This window comes from Bos taurus, chromosome 26, assembly GCF_002263795.3.
Source record: "Bos taurus isolate L1 Dominette 01449 registration number 42190680 breed Hereford chromosome 26, ARS-UCD2.0, whole genome shotgun sequence".
Lineage (NCBI taxonomy): Eukaryota > Metazoa > Chordata > Mammalia > Artiodactyla > Bovidae > Bos > Bos taurus.
The window spans coordinates 31,335,747-31,350,122 of NC_037353.1; the positions used below are offsets into that span (position 1 = coordinate 31,335,747).

The following is a 14,376-nucleotide window of genomic DNA, read 5'->3' on the forward strand; positions in this document are numbered from 1 at the left end:
AGGGTCTGTCTCTTAATGGCTCCAGTAGCATCTGGGAGTGTCCATTCCTGAGTCAGTCACGGTGGCTGGGGGCTCTGACTGGCTGGATCATATTGGGTAGATATTACTATCCCCATTTTATAAATGAGAGAATTCTGAGGGTTGGAAAAAATTAAGCGATTTTCCCCCATCATATGTCTCTATGGCGTAATCGATTAGCGCATTCAGCCATTAACCAAAAGGTTGGTGGTTCGAGCCCATCCAGGGCTTGTTTTCCTCTACAGCAATTCGTGTGTGGCTTCCCTGATGGCTCAGACAGTAGAGAGGCTGCTTGCAGTGCAGGAGACCAGATTTGATCCTTGAGTCGGGAAGATCCCCTGGAGAAGGGCATGGCAACCCACTCTAGTATTCTTGCCTGTAGAATTCCATGGACAGAGGAGCCTGGTGGGCTACAGTCCATGGGGTCGCAGAGTCGGACATGACTGAGCCACCAACACTTCACTTCACTTCCCCCATCACACCACCAGTAACAGGCACTTGGAAGCTGGTCTCTGACCATAACTCACCCTACAACTGCCTTTCACCAACAGCTGATGCATCTTTGCACATGTAGGTGGATTAATAAACCCAGACTGTTTCAAAGGTTTTGTTCAGAGTTCAGGGACAGCCCTTGAGTTGGTCTTTTGTTTCACTTGTGACATTGCTGTGAGACATCTGAGGCTTGAACCACTTCCTTGCTTGCCTTGCTGTTTTGTGCTTACCTCCGTGGGAATATTCATCTTCTCTGCGCTGATCTGTCTCCCCCGTGGTCTCAGGACGTTTCTCTTTTTCCATCTCTAGCAACTTTGCCTGGCACATAATCGGTGCTCAATCCATTCTGGTTGAATCGAACTCGTCCATGTCCTATTGACCCCTCTGCTGGAGTTTGTTTCAGAGGAGAGGCTCTGCAGCCCCTGTCTGTGTCCTGAACACTATCTTTTCCTTTCAGAACAGGACGGATTATGTCACAAACGCTGAATTTCCAGCACCCCGACTTGAACTGAGGAAGGAGAGTGCCTCAGTTACTGTGCTCAAATATTAATCCATCATCACATCCTGCTGGGTACTCAGCATAAAATGTGGAAGAGCTTTGGGGCAAAGAGTGAGCATTGCAGACAGCTGTTGGCTGCCCTGGGAGATGCAATATGGTGCACATCCTTTCGACAGTATGGAATTAAATCATCGGAAACAGTTTTCATCTGGAGCTCCTAAATCTTCCGGCTTATAAAGGCAACTTGTTCTCCTATACATTGTATTTTATTTTTAAAATTATTGAGAGAAATGCTGCTTTAATTGGGAAAAACAACCAACTTTCCAAGTGAGTAGGGAACCAAAGTTTTGGATGTAATTATGCACTGTGAGGTCTTTGTTACAATGAATGGCTCAGGAAAGGGAAGGAAGCCTCAGCTCTGGGCACAGTGAACCTTGTCGAGGCCTGAATGAACCCGAGTGGCTGTGCCGGGAGTGGACGGGCCCTCTGTGGGGCTGTGTGGTAGGTATTCTGGCTCCGTGCCAGGTGCCCAGGTTCTGTGCCTGACTGCTCTGCTCTCCCTCCCTCCCCGGATCTCAGGTTTGACCATGTGACTGTAGACAGAGCTGCCACACAAGACTTAGGAGAGGATGTGGCAGATGCATAGAGCCATGCTCCCCACCCACTCCCAGACAAGAGGGCATCCTTGCTGTCATCACTGGAGCTGACAGGGGTTCCAGAAGGGCCTGCATCTCCACCTCTCTCCAGGGCTCAGCAAATGCCTTGCCTGTGGCAGGGAGTCAGCATCTCACTGAACAGAGAGGAGGACCACAGAGAAATATGGATGGAGATGATGATTTGATGATGAAATAGTTCTGAAACTTAAGACTTTTGGAGGCAAGGCTGTTCTGTCAGGCACTAGAAGCTGGCTTGAAAGCTCTGGGTTCTGATTAGATGGGTTTTGTGTGGCTTTGGGCAAGTCACTTTCTTTGTTGACGAGAGGGGTAGATGAGTTGGTCCCTAAGGGTCTGCATTTCTAAGCTTTCCCAGGGTGCCATTGCTCCAGCTGTTTAGAGAAATCTGACTTGGAAAAGGAAGAGACCTCTGTGTTGTTTCGGCTCCTGGCTAAGTTCCCAGAGGGTCTTCAGATCCTGGGTCGGATGGTCTGTACTCCCCAGGACTGCTGTGGGCAAGAGTTCATACCAACAAATCCAGCCAATGTCCCCATACCCATCCCTGCCTCTCTGTGTGGAAGCCTCTTTCGCATCTCACTTTCTTGGTGGATTGTTTTAGTTTCCTATCGTGTCTGTAACATGTCACCACACATTTGTAGCTTCCAACAATACAAATTTCTTACACTTCCGAGAGTCAGAAGTCCAAAGTCAGTCTCACGGGCCAAAGTCAAGGTGTCAGCAGGGCTGGTTTCTACTGGAGCCTCTAGGGGAAATTTTATTTCCTTGCCTTTTCCAATTTCTAGAGACCACTTGCATTTCATTGGCTCACGGCCCCTTCCTCTGTCCTTGAAGCCAGCAGCATAGCATCTTTTCTCCTCTCTGCCTCTGCTTCCATCATTGTATCTTCTGTCTCTGACTCTAGTTCTCCTGCCTCTGTTTTATAAGGACGTCTGTGATTACATTGGGCCAGCTCAGATAATCCAGGATAACCTCTCATCTCAAGATTCTTAATTTAATCACATCTGCAGAATCCCCTTTACTATGTTAGGTAAGATTCACAGCTTCTGGGGGTTAGGATGTAGAGATATTTGGGATGGTTCATTATTCAGGCTACCACAGGGATTGTCCATTTGATTTCAAAACGTAGATTCGGGGACTTCCCTGGTGGTCTAGTGGTTGAGACTCCACACTTCCACTCCAGAGGGCACGGGTTTGATCCCTGGTCAGGAAACTAAGATTCTGCATGCCACATAGCACAGCCAAATAAATAAAAATGAAAAACACTTCATTTGGAAAAAACAAGCACACAAACCTAGATTTGGACAGGGAGAGAGTGTATTGGAACTCCTGCTCCGGTGACTCTGTACCTGAGTGAAGTTCAAGCTGTATACAACAGCAAAATCCATTTGCTTTCTGGCTGTATTTAGATTCTCCTTCCTTTAATTCATCCATTATCTTCCTTCTTCATTCTGTTCATGGCGGTTACCAAGTGCCCACCAAGTTTAAGCAAGTGTGCCTAGAAAATGCGAGAATCTCTGAGAAATGCTCCCTTCCCTGGTGGAGCTTGTGTCTAACGGAGGGTGAAAGACACATAAGCAGTTGCTTTCAATACAGGGCAGGGATGCAGCAGTGGCAGACTGAGGTGGTGGGAAGACAGGAGGGTGACATCCATTCTGTCCTTTAGGGTTTCAGACCACGTGCCCCAGTTTTTGGTTCAGAAGTTTGATTGTTCCACACACCCGAATTTTATTTTTTAATTTATTTTCGTTTGTAATCTGTTTTGGCTGCACCTCGTGGCACGCAGGATCTTAATTCCCAACCAGGGATCGAACCTGTGTCCCCTGCAGTAGGAGCACAGAGTCTTAACCACTGGACCACCAGAGAAGTCCCTGCACCTGAATTTTAAGTTACTAACTCTGATAGGCTGAGAATTTTAAGACTTTTTAAAAGTAGGATGATGTGTCATTTCTTTTTAATATAAGGGTCTTTGGTTCAAAAGGGTATCTGATTCTGACGATTCTTATGAAACCACTTCTACTCAAGGTTGATTCAAGTTGGGGACCAATTTGCCAGGCAAAGCGGAAGTCGAGAAGAAAATCTAGTCGGTCTTCTTAATGTATGCTGCATGTGAATGAGTAGACTTCTGTAACCTGGGCCATCCTCAGGAAAGCACTTGTTTCCCGTGGCTGACCTACAAATACCCAGCGAGGCTGGCTCTCCTCGTTGGAAAGACAGCTCTTCCCCACATGTCCTTTCAGAGGCGAAGGGGAATCTCCAGCGAGAGCTCCCTCCAGCCCAGAACACTGTTTTAGAAAATACAGCTGACTTCTCTGGGAAAAACAAAACCAACCTTGTCTTACTCTCGTCATGGAAACCAAGTTGGCACCTCATTATCGCCTTGTTAGCAAGGACAGGCTGCATCGGGTACAGACCTGGTAGGAAGGGTTGGCCCTGTGTGGGCAGGGTTTTGAGTTAAGCTTAATTGCTCCTCTAAAGCTCAGCCACTTAATACTACACAAGTAGAAATCTATCACCAGCCTCTACACCATCCTCCTGTGCCTTTCACATTCTTGCCTACGTAGACAGTTAGTACCTCTCCAACTCTGCTGCTGCCATGATGTGTGCCTGAGCCACAGTGGGGCCACCAAGGCTTGGCTGCAACCAGCATGACTACCCACAGGAGAAGAGGTCTGTCACCAGTTTTAACCTCGACCCCTCCCTGCAACCCTGCAGTATCTTAACATGCAACCAGCCTGCTCTGTCCTTGGAGCACAGCAAGGCTGCTGGCTGAGGGAATATCCTGTCTCTTTAATGACTTACAGCAAATACTTGATTTCTCATAGAATGAGAAAGAGTAAGGCAAATCTGTGTTTGTCTGGCTCTGAGATGTGTTTTGTGCTTGAATTTGAACGTGGGGGTGCCTAATGTTCTGAGAACTCACTTTGGACAAAACAGTGAAGCAGCCCATGAAGAGGGCTGCGCCCTTTCTCTTCTTTGGAAAGCCTGACTCCTTGGTCTGTTCTCACCAACAGTGGGCATTTGTTAAATAGGTTATCTAGTCTCTCTGAGCTGTAGGTTCTTGCCCTGCAAAATTGGGATGAAGTTACCTACCCCATGGGCTCCCCAAGTGGTGCTGCTACTGCTGCTGCTGCTGCTGCTGCTGCTACTGCTGGGTCGCTTCAGTCGTGTCCGACTCTGTGCGACCCCATAGACAGCAGCTCACCAGGCTCCCCCGTCCCTAGGATTCTCCAGGCAAGAACACTGGAGTGGGTTGCCATTTCCTTCTCCAATGCATGAAAGTGAAAAGTGAAAGTGAAGTCGCTCAGTCGTGTCCGACTCTTAGGCAAGAGTACTGGAGTGGGGTGCCATTGCCTTCTCCGTCAAGTGGTGCTAGTGGTAAAAAAAAAACAAAAACAAAACATGCCTTCCAGTGCAGGAGACCTAAGAAATGTGGGTTCAATCCCTGGATCGGGAAGATCCCCTGGAGAAGGAAATGGCAACCCATTCTAGTATTCTTGGGCTTCCCTGGTGACTCAGATGGTAAAGAATCTGCCTGCAATGTGGGAGACCTGAGTTCGATCCCTGGGTTGGGGAGATTCTCCTGGAGGAGGGCATGGCAACCCAGTATTCTTGCCTGGAGAATCTCATGGACAGAGGAGCCTGGCGGGCTACAGTCCATAGGGTCGCAAAGACTAGAACACAACTGCAGTGACTTAGCACAGCACATAGCACTACCCACCCCACAGGACTCATGGAGAGGTCCAGTGAGATAGCATAGACAAGCACTGGTCACGTGGCATCACAGTAAAATGCGAGGAATCTCTCTCCTTCACCTGCCTCCCCAACCTGCCTGTGCTCATTCTCTTAGACCAGTACAGAGCACCAACCCAAAGTGGGAGAGATGTGACATGCCAACCACCTCTCTCTCTTTCCTTCATATGCCTACCCTCTGGCCCTTCCCCTTTGTTTCATTATCATCAGACTTGTGCTGTACAAAGCCTGTGACAGTGGACACCTTGTTAAACGGTCCCAGCTTTTCAGTTTCTCCCCCACACTTCCGTAGGCACGCTGAATGTATAGCCAGGTCTGTCCATGATAACCCCAATCTCAATTGCACAGTTCCATTCTTCCCATTAAGATGTCCCGAGAATTCCAGTTTATCAACATCCCAAACACATTTCCTGATTGCACTCATTCCCCAGAAGGGGAGTTTAAAACCAGGAAATATATGGTCTTACAAAACGGCCCTGACAATGGTAACCACACATACCACGAAAGGCAATGTCTGTTCCCTTTCCAGTTCACAGGTCCTGATTTTTGGTCTAGAAAATACCATAACCAACCAACAGAAGTCACGTGAAACGCACATGTCAGACAGAACACCCCTGCAATAAGATTCTATGAGAGCCCACCACTGCCTATGATCGAAAATTCAGATTCTTCCCTTGTAATTTTTTTTTTTTTAATTTCTTTTGCTTGTTGGGTTTGAGAATGGACTGAAGGCCACATGAGTCTTGTTGCTTTTGGATGTGAAATGAGGACAAGGATAAAAATGTATTTGGCACAGATATACACACACAATTCATTCTCTGTGTAATTTTGAAGACTACTTTTTTCACTTAACATTAGAGTAGATGGATTTTCTCTTGTCACCATTTTTTTTCTTTGTAAAGTATGACCTGACCAAATTCAAGATGATGTCTGTCATTGGCAATGATGAAGGTGGGGTGAGGATGGAGAGAGCAGATGCCCAAGGAGGACTTAGTGTGGTGGAATATCTTCTATCTTAAACTTGATGATGGGAAGATTTCTTTGAATGTCTTAAATATTGCATAACACAATGGAAATTCTTGCACCAGTAGTGAATGCTTACTGAACATTTCATTCTGCCAATGTATTATAATTTACTCGCTTTAAAACTCACCTCCCTGCTGTTATCGGATATTTGTAACTTTCAACACTGGACTCTTAAATAATGTAGTTCTACTAAACATCTTGGCATATCAAGTTTGGTCTGCATTTTAGCTTGTTTTCTTAAGGGCATATTTATAGGATTGAATTATTGGGTCGAAGAATATGGCTGTAATGAGCGCCTGTTGCCAGACTACCTTTGGGCAAGGTTGCACGAGTTTGGATTATCACTGACCTTGTGTCCATTCCACTTTACCTCACCAGCACCGAGTGCTGTCATTTATGCGTATGTGTGTATTTGCTACTTCGGTCAGCAAATATTTGTTTCTAATGGTTTGACTTTGTCTCTTTGATTACCAGTGAGTTTGAATATTATACCTTATAAGAATTTTTCTGTGTTAGTTGCTCAGTCGTGTCTTTGCCACCCTGTGGACTATAAACCACCAGGCTTCTCTGCCAGGGCTTTTCCCAGGTGAGAATAATGGAGTGGGTAGCCATTCTCTTCTCTAGGGGATCTTCCTGACCCAGGGATTGAACCTGGGTCTCCTGTACTGCAGGCAGATTCTTTATTGTCTGAGCCACCTATTGGAATTTAAAGGATTATTGCACCGATGTGTATGAGCACAGGTTTTTGCAGACTGGATCATATGTGGGGCCTGTGTGGGAGGTCTTATTTGTATGGGAGGGGGGACCACAGACAGCAAACAAGCAGCCCGTTGCCTGCCAGGTGGAAAGCAGCCGTACATCTAGCCCTTTGTCTCCTCACAGTGCCGCCAAGCTCCTGGACAAGACCCCGTTCTCGGTCAGTAATCCGAACCCGCTGCTTCCTTCGCCCGCCAGCCTCCAGCTGGCCCAACTGCAAGCTCAGCTCACCCTCCACCGGTTGAAGCTGGCACAGACAGCCGTCACCAACAACACCGCGGCTGCCACGGTCCTCAACCAAGTCCTCTCCAAAGTGGCCATGTCCCAGCCTCTCTTCAACCAGCTGCGGCATCCGTCCATGATCAGCGCCCCCCACGGCCACACCGGGGTGCCCCAACACGCGGCCACCGTGCCCAGCACCCGCTTTCCCTCTAACGCACTCGCCTTCTCACCCCCTGGCCAGACGCGAGGCCCAGGGCCCACGGTGAGCCTTCCCAGCCAGCCCCCCAACGCCATGGTGATGCACCCCTTCATGCCTCAGACCCCCACCCAGCCAGCGGTCATCCTGGGCCTTGGAAAGACTGGGCCCGCGCCCGCTGCTGCAGGGTTCTACGAATATGGCAAAGCCAGCTCTGGCCAGGCATATGGTTCTGAAACCGATGGTCAGCCCGGCTTCCTGCCAGCCTCGGCTGCTACCTCGGGCAGCGTGACCTACGAAGGGCACTACAGCCACTCAGGACAAGATGGCCAGGCTGCCTTTCCCAAGGACTTCTATGGACCCAGTGCCCAAGGGTCGCAGGTGGCAGGTGGATTTGTGGCTGAGCCGGCTGGGGCCTTGAAAGGCGAGGTGGGTCCCCTGCTGCAGGGTCCAAACAGCCAGTGGGAGAGCCCCCATGGGTTCTCTGGCCAGAGCAAGCCTGATCTTGCGGCAGCCCCCAGCCTGTGGCCCCCTCCCCCTGGCCAGCCCTATGAGCTGTATGACCCTGAGGAGCCCACACCAGACAGAACCCCTCCTTCCTTTGGGGGTCGGCTCAACAACAGCAAACAGGGCTTCAGCGGAGCCCGGAGGCGGGCCAAGGAGGAGCAGGCAGTGCTGTCCCTGCGGCCCCTGCAAGCGCACGAGCTGAATGACTTCCACGGTGTGGCCCCCCTCCACCTGCCGCACGTCTGTAGCATCTGCGACAAGAAGGTGTTTGATCTGAAGGTGAGTCATCTGAGACCGGCTGGGAGCTCCAGCTGGAGCCTGGGGGAGCTGGCCACCACAACCCAACCCTTGCTGTTCACGGGCTAAGAACTGTGACACTTGGGGGTTGGGTGACAGGATCTTGCCATAGCTACCCTTGATTAAAATCCTTGGTATTAGAACCAACAGGAATTTCAGAAATGTATCAGAGCCAGTCTCTTGCTTTAAGGCAAGTAAGAGAGTCTTACTTGTATTTATAGATGAGAGAGTCAAGGTGAGTGGGGATCAAGGGACCCAACCTGGGTTATGAAAAAGGGACTCAGGAATTAGAGCCTCTGCCTCCTTGAAAAGGGCTTTTCTCTGTAGAGCACCAGGAAGCTTGAGAGTCTATGTTCCTTGAGAACATACATTGTACTGAGTACAAACAGAGAAAAACTTAGCAGAATTTTGAGTCAGACAAGAAAGTCATTCTCAGATGGGACCTAGACAGATTATTATAGAGGGGCCTCAGCTTCTCCATCTGCAGAATGGAGGTAGAGCCTCATGGCACCTTCCCAGCGCTTGGAAAGTGCTTTGGGCCCCTGCAAACAAAAGCCCATGGTAGTATAAATTTCCCCCTAAAATGTATTGCTGATGCAGTAAAATATTCCAAAGCAATAATAATTACAGTTAGCATACTCTTTGTCTGTGTCAGCAATAACTCTCCAAGAGAGACACTATTATTATACCCATTTTACAGATGCAAAGACTGAGGCCCAGAGAGATGAAATGATTTGTCCAGGACCCCATAGTCAGAAAGTGGTGGAGTAGAGATTCAGTTGTGGGTCTGACCCTCCCAGAGCCTGTGCCTCTTAAGCACTGAGCTGTACAGCCTCTTGTCTCTTGTCCTGTCTGCAGAGCGCAATAATCCCTGTTTAGTGGGTGTCCCACCACGGTGTGTCTTTCACCTCTGCTGGGTCATGTCATCCAAATGCATCCCAGTCACTCTGGTGGGACATACCTTCTCACCTCCATCTCTGAAGGGGGTCTGGCTAATATAGGAGGTGATGGAGGATTGAGCCTTTTCTAGGGCTTTCCACCTGCCGGCTTCTCCTATAGAAATTCATCAGTGGGACCAAGGGCCCACTGAGACGGGAAGAGGGAATCAGACTTGTGAATCTGGGCTCCTGTCTGAGATAGACTTGGGATATGCAGGTGGATGCTGGTGGGGTGAGGGCTGGGTAGGGTGGCAGGAGCGGGCCGGGGAGGAGCCTGGATGGTGGGGGAGGAAGGGAGGGAGATGCGCCTGCGGGGTTGGTCCAGCGACTGGGTGCTCTGCGCTCCCTGTGTTTAGGAGGAAGCCCGCACTCATCCATTGCCTTCCCATGGACTCAGTTCTACTTCGGTCATTTTTCTCTCCTTCTGGCCTAGGACTGGGAGCTGCATGTAAAAGGGAAACTACATGCTCAGAAATGCCTGCTCTTCTCTGAAAAGTAAGTGCTGTCCAGGAGGACAGGTCCTTGCATGTGCTCAGCACGCCTTCATCTGGCTGTGTGCTTTGCCCCATTCTTGCTGGGAAAACAGAGGACAAAACAAGCCAACCCCTGTGCTCAAGGAGCTTATACTTAATGACAGGGGGTGACAGATGACACACTAGTGAGGTATGTGTTGGGGTGGTGAAAAAGTTCTTTTGAGTTTTTCCATGACATCATACAGAAGAACCCAAACGAACTTTTTGGCCAACCCAGTAGCATCTCTGGCGGTAAATGCTAATGAGAAAACAGAAAACAGCATCAGGGCAGAGAGAGAGAGAGACTATGTGTGTGTGTGTGTGTGTGTACGTACGTATGTGTGTGTGCATTCACTCACAGGGGCTGCTGGCAGGGAGACCTCACTGAAGACATACCAGGAGGGTGTGGAATGAGCCATGACTGCCTGGGGGACCAGCACTCCCGGCAGAAGGAATAGCTACTTTGAAGACCCTGGTGTGGTCCAGGGTTGCTCAGCAGCATCAATGTGAGCAGTGCAGAGTACCTGAGGGGAAGAGCCAGGGAAGTCATGGGGCCCCATCCTGAGCACTTTGGCTCCTCGAGAGGACTTTTAACTTTTGATCTGAGTGCAGCTGGAGCCCTGGAGGGCTGAGCAGATGAGGGATGTGCTCTGGCTTCATTGATTGGGACCCCAGCTGCCATGCTGAGAATTCAAGTGGTAGGGGGCAGAGGCAGATACCTGGAGACTGATGTCGAGGGTGTTGTAGACACCCACACAGAAAAGAGGAGCTCTGGCCCGGGGAAGTAGAGTAGAAGATGGGGTTAAGCATTTAGAAATGAGCTCATTCAAAAGGCCTCTCTTTCTTATTTACAATAACCAAAAGGTAGGAAGCAACCTAAATGTCCAGGCTAGATGAATGGATGAACACATGTGGTCTATGTTTACGGTGGAATATCGTTCAGCCTTCAAAAGAAAGGGATTTCTTACATGTGCAACAACATGGGTGGAGGTTATGCTAAGTGAGATAAGCCAGTCACAAAAGGAAAAATGCTGTATGATTCCACTTACAGGAGAGAACTCAGATTCATGGAGACATAAAATAGAATGGAGGCTGCCGGGGCTGGAAGAGGGATTTGGGGAGTTAGTGGTGAATGGGTAGAGAATTTCAGTTTTACAAGGTAGAGTTCTTCTGGAGCTGGATGGTGGTGATGGTGGCCAAACAATGTGAATGTAGTTAATGTTACTGAACTGTACACTTAAAAATGGTTAAGATAGTAAGTTTTAGGTTCAGTTCAGTTCAATTCAGTGGCTCAGTCGTGTCCGGCTCTTTGCAACCCATGAACCACAGCGCGCCAGGCCTCCCTGTCCATCACCAACTCCCGGAGTTTACTCATGTCCATTGAGTCGGTGATGCCATCCAACCATCTCGTCCTGTGTTGTTCCCTTCTCCTCCTGCCCTCAATCTTTCCCAGCATCAGGGTCTTTTCCAATGAGTCAGCTCTTCGCATCAGGTGGCCAAAGTATTGGAGTTTCAGCTTCAACATCATTCCTTCCAAAGAACACCCAGGACTGATCTCCTTTAGGATGGACTGGTTGGATCTCCTTGCAGTCCAGGGGGCTCTAAAGAGTCTTCTCCAACACTACAGTTCAAAAGCATCAATTCTGTGCTCAGCTTTCTTTATGGTCCAACTCTCACATCCATACATGACCACTGGAAACACCATAGCCTTGACTAGCAGGCGTTTGTTGACAAAGTAATGTCTCTGCTTTTTAATATGCTGTCTAGGTTGGTCATAACTTTCCTTCCAAGGAGTAAGCGTCTTTCAATTTCATGGCTGCAGTCACCATCTGCAGTGATTTTGGAGCCCAAAAGCATAAAGTCAGCCACTGTTTCCCCATCTATTTGCCATGAAGTGATGGGACCAGATGCCATGATCTTAGTTTTAGGTTATTAACACAATTTTAAAAATTGATTTTAAAAAACCATTTCTTTTCTGGTTCCCCATCATTTTATTATGGTAAAATTCACATAAGATTCGCCATAGTAACCATGTTAAAGTATACAATTCAGTGCTACTTAACACATTCACAAAGTTGTGTAAATAGGACGACTCTCTAGTTCCACATTTTCTTCACTTCCAGGGAAACCCATACCTGTTAGGTAGTCACTGTGCATCCCCTTCCCCACCCCCAGCCCCTGGGGACCACTAATCTGCTTTCTATCCCCATGGATATGCTGCTTCTAGACATTTTATATAAATAGACTCAGATAATATGTGACCTTTTGTGGCTTTTTTCACTTCGCATAATATTTTCAGTGCAACCCACATTGTAGCATATGCAGCCTTTATATGGTTGAATAATATTCATATATATAAAAACATTTCGCTTATCCATTCAACTTCTGATCTATATTTGGGGTGTTTCTACCTTTGGGATGTTATGAATAGGGCTGCTGTGAACATTTGTGTACAAGTTTTGGTTTGAACATCCGTTTTCTACCCTTTGGGGTCTGAGTGTCTTAATGAAATTTCTGGGTCACATGGCAATTCTTTGTCTAACCTACTGAGTAACCAGTTCCCCTTTCTCACCCCCTCCAGCGCTGGTGTGCGGTGTGTCCTCGGTCCTGCAGAGGGAACACTGTGTGGCTCTCCCAACAGCACAGCCGTTTATAACCCCGCTGGGACGGAAGGTGAAGAGGGGCCCACGGGTCAGCAGCTTGAAGCAGAAAGCAGTTTCCCAAAGGCTTCTTTCCTTTTTTTTTAAGATTTTTTTTTTTTTTTTATGTGGACCATTTTTAAAGTCTTTATTAAATTTGTTACAGTACTGCTTCTGTCTTATGTTTTGGTTTTTTGGCCGAGAAGCATGTGGGATGTTAGCTCCTCAACCAGGGCTTGAACCCAACCCCCCTGCATTGGAAGGCGAAGGCTTAACAACTGGACTGCCAGGGAAGCTCCCTCCCAAAGGCTTCTTGTGCCTCATCTTTACTAACCAAATGTCCCCGATGTGCCCTCCTTAGACGTCTGTAAAGCAAACAGATCCCAAGATGCTAAGAGGCATTGGACTTGCTCTCTGGGCTCTTTGATGTTTTCTACGTGTTTTAGACCTAAAGCTTTGCTGGTTATCAGCACACTCAGAAGTATAATCATGCCAACCACTAATCACTATATTAAAAGGGAATTTTCACTTTTCCTTTCCCACTTCTGTCCTGATAATGACTTTTGGGGGGGTGGGGGTTAACCCAGTTATTTATTATTATGTTTTTCTTACAACTTTTAAACATTTCTTTTGAATGATTTATTTCAAGAAAGAAAAGCTAACTTTAATTATTTTTAAAAAGAACATTTGGCCAAAAAGTCATTGTTATTTTTAAACAGGGGGGGAATGACTCTTGCACATATCCATAAACAAGGACTTCTGAAGGTCAAGGAAATGACTGGGTTTTCACTTGATTTTGTGTAATTTACCATTCAGATTACTCCTCAAACCTTGGAACGTCATACGCGGCCATTCCTGCGAGGTCGTTTACCCAGTCAAGTCCCGCGTTCCCTTCAGCTTCCCCAGGGACAAATGTGAGTACAGAAGCGTTTTCTCCGTTGTCTCTCGTCATCATCGAAGCATTTTTACCACCTTCTCTGCCTGGGTGTAGAGGTGCAGAGGAGGCTGGGTGAAGCAGGTACAGATGGCGCTTAGTGAAGGGCAGGAAAGCAGAGGTCAGCGTTTAATTCAGTCCAACTGGGGTTGAAACACACAGATTAAAAGTCTGACTTAATTTCTTCAAATTGAAAGCACTCAAAGACTTTCTAGCATGCGGTCCTGGTTTAGAAAAAAATAAGTTTGAGGTCTGTGTGTGTGTTTGTGTGTTGTGTGTTTTCTAGCACTTTGACATTTTATTGAAGTGGACCGTTTCCTTTGAGTGGGTAATTCTGAAACTTGAACAGAAAGAGAAAATGTGTTTTAAAAGTAGGGACTCGTTGCGCATGGTTATTTTTGGCTCCGTGGGGAAATGGTGACATCTGCATAACGCTTTTTTTAGTTGTGTTTGTGTTCCTTCTTCTCTGCAGTGTGCACTTTGGTCCCAAAGCTCTAAGGGCTCATCCCTCTTTTTTCCACCAATTGTGACAACTTGCTCTCCCCACTTGCTTCTCCCACTCCCAGGAGCTACCCAGCTTCCTTTCCTCCCTGGGAAACGCGTGGAAGGCGATGAGCCACAGAGCCCCCCATAAAGCGAATCTGTTGTTGTTTATTCGCTAGGTCGTATCTTTCTCTTTCTGACTCTGTGAACTATTATATACCAGACTCCCCTGTCCTCCACTGTCTCCCGGAATTTGCTCAAATTCATGTCTATTGAGTCGGTGATGCTATCTAACCGCCTCATCCTCTGCGTCTGACCGAACCCTGCTTGAGGCCAAGTGTCTGTGTGGTTTTGCCTGAATCTGTGGGGTGGTTTTTTTTTTTTCCAGTTTGTCATGTGAGCAGCTGCAGGCTCTTTCTTCTCCAGCTCAGGA

General features: G+C 47.8%; 1 protein-coding gene across 3 annotated transcripts in view; it reads left to right on the forward strand.

Moving 5' to 3' along the window:
* Window positions 1-14,376, forward strand: part of RBM20 (RNA binding motif protein 20) — a 197,386-nt gene that overhangs the window by 133,669 nt on the left and 49,341 nt on the right. For all 3 annotated transcript variants that reach the window (XM_010820037.4, NM_001192613.3, XM_005225744.5), the window contains exons 2-5: window positions 7,342-8,419; window positions 9,809-9,870; window positions 12,469-12,560; window positions 13,343-13,440. In XM_010820037.4, the coding sequence (XP_010818339.2) occupies window positions 7,342-8,419; window positions 9,809-9,870; window positions 12,469-12,560; window positions 13,343-13,440 (1,330 nt within the window). The remainder of the gene's footprint in view (window positions 1-7,341; window positions 8,420-9,808; window positions 9,871-12,468; window positions 12,561-13,342; window positions 13,441-14,376) is intronic.